General features: G+C 51.0%; 1 protein-coding gene across 9 annotated transcripts; it reads right to left on the bottom strand.

The window, feature by feature from the left end:
* Window positions 1-1,281: 1,281 nt before the first annotated feature.
* On the bottom strand, window positions 1,282-7,579 carry LOC124522795 (zinc finger protein 27-like). 9 transcript variants are annotated; one of them, XM_047094426.1, is made up of 3 exons: window positions 5,267-7,579; window positions 4,996-5,184; window positions 1,282-3,775 (listed from the first exon to the last, which is right to left on the bottom strand). In XM_047094426.1, exon 3 carries the CDS (start codon window positions 3,036-3,038, stop codon window positions 1,905-1,907), a length of 1,134 nt encoding a protein of 377 aa, XP_046950382.1. In that variant the 5' UTR covers window positions 3,039-3,775; window positions 4,996-5,184; window positions 5,267-7,579; the 3' UTR covers window positions 1,282-1,904. The 9 variants fall into 9 exon arrangements, with proteins under 9 accessions (XP_046950382.1, XP_046950386.1, XP_046950387.1 ...); XM_047094430.1 differs by having other exon boundaries at window positions 4,996-5,393; window positions 6,902-7,579; XM_047094431.1 differs by having other exon boundaries at window positions 4,996-5,393; window positions 7,179-7,579.
* Between the last annotated feature and the right edge of the window lie 446 nt (window positions 7,580-8,025).

Raw genomic sequence — 8,025 nt, 5'->3', positions numbered from 1 at the left:
GAGTGGCAACAGCAGTACCGTTGCCCCTGCCACATGTTCTCAGGTAAACTCTGCACCAAAAGCCTTCATGTCTTGGGATCCTGGGGCTCCAGACAGCCTGGTTCGTTTATTTTCTGACACTTGAAAGTATTGAACCAGGAGATATGCAGCCCATATATATCGGTTGCATATATACCTATAAGTTTTGTAAAGAAGCTTTCAACATTTATGAAATCAAAAGGCTTCACATAAACGTACGGTTCCCTCACTCCTCTTGGAAAACCAGAAAATGGGGGCAAGCATATATTGATTCCATTACCTCTGACTCCTGTACCTGGGGACAGCCCTGCTTCAGTGGCAGCAAAAAATAGCAAATGATGAAGATCATGGACACTACACTCACCTGGAATATTGGCTGGGCTACAAAAATCCTGAACTACAAGATCTCCCTTTTCTCAGGCCCAGGGTTCCTACCTGTGCAGTAAGGGCCTTGAAGTGACCAGTGCAGGAAGGCTACAGGAATCCACACCACCATTTGCTCAGGCAGTGAGCAACATACCACTGTTATGTCCTTTGTTCTAGAGGATAAGATGAGAATATGCAGGACTTCCTAAGACCTGCAGAGCAGAGTCTCTCCTATGGCCAAAGTCACTGTCAACAAACTTGGCAGACAATCCAAATCAGGTTTTTTTCAATTGCTTTTTGTTTGTTTGTTTTCAAAGAGCTGTTGTTTCTTCATCTTTTGTGGTATAAATTCCACCATGGCTGATTGAACTCAACTAAATGTTGAGTTGAACACAACCAGTTCTTGTGAGTGGGTGTGACGTAGCCCAGGCATAGCACCAGCCATTATCTCCTCTGTTTGCCAGTGTCCCTGACCTCAAAACCAGTGTTTCTGTGCCCACTGAGACAGGTTCTACCTGCCTCCTGAAGATCTTACGTGCAGTGATACCTACCTACAGATTTTGGACATCAGGGGCCTTACTCCTGGACAGTAGCCCCTCAATTCTACTGGAGAATGTGGGACATTCCCAGGAACAAGGTACCCAACTCCTGCTGCCCAGGAAGTACTGGCGAATGTCCAAAGCTCTGGGTCTTACAGGTTGTCCTGGCATCCAGGACACAAGATTTGACCCAGAGACTTTCAGCCTGTCCCGGAAGCCCTTGGGCCTAGACTGCAATCTATTCCTTGCCATCCCACTGTTCAAGTTGAGGCCTCCCAAAAGACCTTCTCCCTTTTTATCCTGTTAGAGCCCAATTCATTCTCCATTTCCCACACACACAATGGATGGAGTCCCAGTATTAAAGATGGCTTCAATAGTAAGGCCTTTATTACCACACACTCTGGAGGCAGGCAGTTCCAGGGTTGGTTGATTTGGATACTGGACAATTCCATTGCAGGCACCATCTGTAGACTCAACAATGGCCACAATAAAAGGGAAACTTCTTCTGCAAGTCCTCACACTCCAGGTCAGATCCTCCTGGGGAGAACAAGGTCAGGACTATGCCTGAACTACTAGAGACAGGGCAAAGATGGAAAATGAGGCCACCCCCAAAGAGCTTCCATCACTCATGTCTCCCTCCAGGGAATGAGAGAGCACAAGATCAGCCTTCCCTGAGTATGTGGACATGATAGTTACACGCTGTGGGAAGATCTGCTGGCTGGCAGAAGTGAGATGGCATCTGGCAGTGACGTAATCTGGCGAAGCACCTGGACGGGTTAGAAAGTGTGGTGAAGCTCCTGAAAGCTTCCATGTATCTGGCAATCTCCTGGTAGGGGTATTAGGATATTCAAGTTTCAACTTTTGGCTTATGGCTTCTTTACAAGGGTTCCTTTCACAGAAGTTTTCTTAGGAGTGAATCCTTTTAAGGTGAGCAAGGTGAAAGCCCCAGCTAGTTAGTGGTTTTCCACATTTGCCACACTCCTAAGTGTTTTCTTTGGTGTGACCTTTCTGGTACTGAGTGAGGCTAGCGCTCTGGCTGAAGGCTTTCCTATGTCCACTGCACTCCAAAGGCTCTTTTCCAATATGACCCTTCTGGTGTTTAGAGAGGTTTGAGCTGTAGCGGAAAGCTTTTTCCGCATTTGTTACACTCGTAAGGCTTTTCTCCAGTGTGAACTCTCTGGTGCTGACTGAGGATGGAGCTTTCAGTGAAAGCTTTCCCACACTGACTGCACTCATAAGGCCTTTTTCCAGTGTGAACTTTCTGGTGTTTAACAAGGTTAGAGCTATAGCTGAAGGCTTTTCCACATTCACTACACTTATAAGGCCTTTCTCTAGTGTGAACCTTCTCGTGCTGAATGAAGGCAGAGCTTTGACTGAAGGCTTTCCCACATTCCGAACACTCATAAGGCTTTTCTCCAGTGTGAATTCGCTGGTGTGGAACAAGGTTGGAGGGGCAACTGAAGGCTTTCCCACATTGGTTGCATTTATAAGGTCTTTCTCCATTATGACTCCTTTGGTGCAGAATAAGTTTGGAGGTTTGCCGGAAAGCGTTTCCACATTCACTGCACTCAAAAGGCGTTTCTGTGTTGTGAACTTTCTGGTGCCGAACAAGATGAGAGCTGTTAATGAGGGCTTTCCCACATTCTTGGCACTCATAAGGCCTTTCCCCCGTGTGTATTTTCTCGTGCTCAACAAAATCGGCAACACAGCTAAAGACTCGCCGGCACTGTCTACACTCATAAGGTCTTTCTGTGTTGTGAACTTTCTGGTGCCGAAAAACATGGCAGCTGCGAGTGAAGGCCTTCCCGCGCTAGCCACATCCATAAGGCCGTTCTCCAGTGTGAACTCTCTGGTGCTGAACAAGTGAGTGTTTCCGGTGAAGGCTTTCCCACAGTCACTGCAACTGTGATGCATTTTTCCAGTATGAACTTTCTGATGTGTCCTCAGTTTTAAAAGCTGGCTGAAGGCCTTCCCACATTCCTTACACACATGGGATGTTTCTCCATTGTGGTTTTTTTTGTGATGAACAAAGGTTGAGTCCTCTTTAGGGGCATTTCTTGTTGGCCATCTGAAGGGTCTTTCTTTGGAGTGAGTTATCAGGTGGTCAAGGAGCATAAACGCCTTCAGAAAGGCTCCCCCACAGTTGCTGCACTTGAAGGGCTTCTGTGTGGCACGGACTGCCTGCTGCTGCTGGCAACTGGTGCTGGGTTAGAAGGCCTCCTTGCGTGCGGGGCTCCTGTTCAGCTCCCCCGTAGTGTGAGTGGTCTGGTGCTGGAGGAGGTCCTGGCTGCATGTGAAGAGTTTTTCTTCACTGTGCTCCTTCTGGTGCTGGTGAGAGTTTGTACTGAGCCAGAAGCCTCTCCCACATGTCTCACATTTGTATGGCTTCTGCCCAGGGTGTATTGCCTGATGCTTAGCCAGGTATAATACGTCTTTCAAGACCAGGCCACACATGTCACAGGTGGGTGGAAGGCCACACATGTCCTTCTGGGTGGAAGGACCTGCCTTAGGGGTTCTGAACTGAAACACTCCTGAAACACACTGTTCAAGAGGGGCTTTCTCATTCCATACCAACAACCTAAAAGCAGAGAAATGCTGGTGAAGTGTATGTAGGCTTTGTTGGGAGGGGGCAGCCCCTTTACAGATGTGGATCTGACAAACTCAGGAATGAGTCTGTAGGATCAAGTCAGGATGAGGTAGAGCTTGTGGTGCAGGACTGGGCCCAGGAGGGCCACCGAAGGTGAACACTCAACACATGAGAACACAGGGGTGGGGTTCAGGCTGGGGAGGAGGGGCAGAGACCGCAACTCCTCAGCTTTCATCAGGACCCAATACAGACAGGCTCCAGATCTCTAGGAAAAGGGGACACAGTGGTGAGCATAAGCCCAGGAAAATCCAGCTGCAACCAGGCATCTGGTGCTTAAAGTCTTTATGAGGATATGTGCACATCTCATAATACGTTGACTGTGGGCTAATGTGGGACACCCCCATAAAGGGGGGAGTGGAGGGGAATAAGGAAGACACAGAGCAGATCAGTGGAGTCATCCACCACCCAGGGCCCAGGGACAAAGTAGAAATGGCAAGAATGTGGTGTCTAAAATGAAGAAGGAAAGTGGAATAAGGTAGGGCTACTGGCTCCGGCAACAAACACTAGTAGATACAGGGCAGGTGCCGAGTATACCCCAATGTAACCTTTGCTCCAGCTCCCACTCACTAGAGCCAGACCCCGTCCCAGCCTCTTTTGCAGTGTATGGAGATATGTCCACCCTGTCAGGCTCTCAGGGTTCTTTGCCCTGTTCCAGGTGAGCAACCACATAGGACTTGGAAGTTGCAAGTCCTGGGAAAAAGATAAGGTGGGTAAGTAGCTGGCCCAGCTAAGAGCAGCCCACCCTGAGAATGACCAAAGGGAGATCATGTCATCTTTGCAACTGGGAAGAAAACTCAATGTTACAAAATAAGTCTCTCAGGAGCATCTCACAGTGGTTCCCATGAGTAATAACCATGTCAACTGTCTATAGGCCATGACATGGCCAGGCTTCCGGAAATGTCTGATATTAAAAAAAAGGGAAGGGGCGCCTGGGTGGCTCAGTCGGTTAAGCGTCTGACTTTGGCTCAGGTCATGATCTCACGGTCCGTGAGTTTGGCCCCGCGTTGGGCTCTGTGCTGACAGCTCAGAGCCTGGAGCCCATTTCAGATTCTGTGTCTCCCTCTCTCTCTGCCCCTCCCCTGTTCATGCTCTGTCTCTCTCTGTCTGAAAAATAAATAAACGTTAAAAAAAATTTTTTTTAATAATAATAATAAATAAATAAATAAATATAATAAAAATTTAAAAAAAGGGGAAGAAGGGGTGCCTGGGTGGCTCAGTTGGTTGAGTGTCTGACTCTTGATTTTGGCTCAGATCATTATCTCTCAGTTTGTGAGATCAAGTCCCATGTCAGGCTGTACACTGACAGTGCGGAGCCTGCTTGGGATTCTCTGTCTCCCTCTCTCTCTGCCCCGCCCTTGCACGCACACTCTCTCTCTCTTTCAAAAATAAATAAATAAACTTAAAAAAATAAAAAGAGGGAAGAACCTGGGCACAGAAGTGCCACTGATCTGGACAAACTTGGGCAGCCAGCCAGACCCTCAGTCCTGAGCCCTTCTCCAGAAAGCTTCAGAAGCAGATATTGGGGCTCCTCAGGGAAAGGAGTAGGCTGTGCTCGTGACCCAGCTCCTCACACACAGCAGATAGTCCAGAGGAAGAAGCAATACCCATGCTCAGCTGTGGGAAGACAGAGATGCTCCTGTTAGAAGGGGAAGGACAGAACCTAGAACAGGAAACTAGGAGGATGGGAGGGCCTTACCCAGTGAGGCCACAAGCGCCAAGTTCTCAAGCATTACATCGCAGTACAGATGTCTCTGAGCTTCATCAAGGATCTCCCACTCCTCCCAGGAGAAGTACATGGCCACATCCTCAAAGGTCCCCTAGCCCTGCCATGATGAGGAGGACAGCTAAGTCAACCAGACCAAAGGGCAGCAGAGAAACTAACAACAAAAACAAATACACAGACGAACCCATATAGGCCTGAGACCCCACATGCTGCCACCTTTCTGGTGTTTAGTCTCTGACCCCCAAATCACTCCTGCCAACACACTCCTAGGTCATCCTTCTCCCTAAGCTCCAATGCCATGGCTGCCACTGTCTCCTTGTATCCCACTGATTACGGTGTCCTCCTTCACACAGTAGGCAGGCAGATAAGTTGCCACTAGCTCTGGGCCTAGTATGTGGGGCCCCACTGCCTCCTACTAGGCAATTCCCCTGGGTTCCCAGATCCTGCCTCCCAGAACAACCAAACTGTGGCTCATCTCCCATAGGTCCCCGCTACCAGGACTCCCAGTCCATGAACTCATACCCCCTCTGCATGTACACATCCATCTTTGTATCCCACATCTCCAGACCCCACCACCATCCCATGAGCCATTCATCCTCTCAGCCACACTACATATTACTCTGCAAATGGGTGTCCAGAATGTGCCTAACTTGGTAAAGTCAACCAGGATCGCGTCCTGAGCCAGACTTCCAAAAGTTCCGACTTCCGGAGGTAGCACCCAGCCTTTCCTTCAGTTTCTACCTTTAACTCTCAGCTACCCAGAGTGGGCCACACAGATCTCTGGGACCTCCAAGTCTCTGCCTTTCTCCATGCTGTCCTCTCACCAACCACAGTATTCCTCTCTCCTCCTGATGCACATTCAAAGCCCAGCTCCACCACCTCCCACCCTAGGCCTGAAACATCCCCAGCTGACTGCCACTCAGCTAATCTGCCATCCTGAATGAAACCCCCAGGTCCCAAAGAGGGTGGCCAAGGAAGGTTGGTGAGCCCACAGAGAAGTGAATAAACATCAGCCCTGGTCCCGCTATCATGCGACTTGCATCTCCAGTATGCCTCAGCCTCTGTCCCAGGGACCTTGGTCACTATTTGGACCCTCCTCACCCACACACACCTTCCCTCATGGCCGTTCCTCCCTTCGTCTGACTTTGTGACACCCACCAACCCTGCCCAGGTACCCAGGCCAGCCACCCAGTCCTCAGCTGCCCCAGTAGGACATCCTTCACCACAAGCTAAAGATGCCCCCTCCCAAATCTGAAACAGCTCCACCTTAGTTCACAGGCTGACTGTTGACTGGATGTCTCCAAGCTGAATTCCTCGGCATAACTTAGACCTGCATGTCCAGCTGCCCTTTCAGTACCTCCACCTGGAAGTCTGCAAGGCATTGCCAGGGTCAAAATCTGCCTCTTGATCTTCCCTGAAACCTGCTTCGCCCAGCAACCTCCCCATCTCAGTCGATGCCCTTCAATTCCATCTTCTCATAGCTGAGGCCAAACTCCGTGGTGATATCCCTGGATATCCACATCATAAAATCTGGCTGACTTGAAAGATCCAAATCCAGCCACTTCTCCCAACTCCAGTCACCACTCAAGCCAAGACACCATCACTCACCTGATCCAGTAAAGGTGCATCCTTATGGGCCTCCCTTTCTGCCTCCTCACCTTCACTCCCTACCCCACGTCTGTTTTTCACTCTGCAGCCAAAGGGAGCCTATGAACACCTGAGTCATATCACCTTCCTCCTCTACTCCAAACCTTCCATGACTCACACCACCCTCAGATTACAGAGCAAGCTGCTCAGGCTACCGTGTCAGGCCTGACTCTTGTCCACCAGACACGAAGGAAACCTTTCACATCCTGGTCCCTAACCCTGAGACAGCTTTCCACACCTTGTCCCATTGGATTCCAGAATTATGAAACTTTCCACATAACCCCTGGCCAGGACTCAGGACCTCGGGCTTGGGGTAATCCTAGGGTCCTAGCAGCAAAGGAAGAAAGGCGAAGGCGGAGGAGAAGAGTCCAGGGACCCACCACTCCCCTCTATCGTGGGCTCGTACTATGCGGATGCTGGTCCGGGTCCGCCAGCGCCGCCGCTGCCGCCATTGGACCCGGGCAGGCCCTGAGAGGTTGGCCGATCCCCACACCTCCACTGGGCCAGGTGCCCGCCCGCCGCCCGTCGCAATCGGAGCCTCAGAGGGGACGAAACGCGGCAGCCGATCCCATCTTCCTTACTGTCTTCCACGCTGGGTCCCGAGGAGGCGCCTGGAAAGCAGCCCCCCCCCCCCCCCCCCCCCCCGAGCTCAGGTCCCCAAGGGCGCTAGATAACGACCTGTCAAGAGCAAAATGAACGCCCACAACGGAGGCGCCGGAAGTCCCGTGAGCCGCAGGAAGTCGCTCTTCTTCTGTGATTGGCCCATAGCTCGCCGCCATTCCCCTTGGCCTTCTGGTTAGTGTAGTTTCAGCCTCGCATTGGCCTGGAGTGGGGCGCGGACAAATTCTCCGTGGGCAACGCCCAAGTGGCAGCGGAGGGGCACTGGGAAATGGAATCCGAGATTAAGAATGGTAATGGGGGGCGCCTGGGTGGCGCAGTCGGTTAAGCGTCCGACTTCAGCCAGGTCACGATCTCGCGGTCCGTGAGTTCGAGCCCCGCGTCGGGCTCTGGGCTGATGGCTCAGAGCCTGGAGCCTGTTTCCGATTCTGTGTCTCCCTCTCTCTCTTCCCCTCCCCCGTTCATGC

Source organism: Lynx rufus, unplaced genomic scaffold (genome assembly GCF_022079265.1).
Source record: "Lynx rufus isolate CCGP_SWC_20201006 ecotype Redwood Valley unplaced genomic scaffold, mLynRuf1.p SCAF_39, whole genome shotgun sequence".
NCBI classification, from domain to species: Eukaryota; Metazoa; Chordata; class Mammalia; order Carnivora; family Felidae; genus Lynx; species Lynx rufus.
Note: the sequence above shows the minus strand (reverse complement) of the source record. Positions and strands in the feature narration are given on the sequence as shown.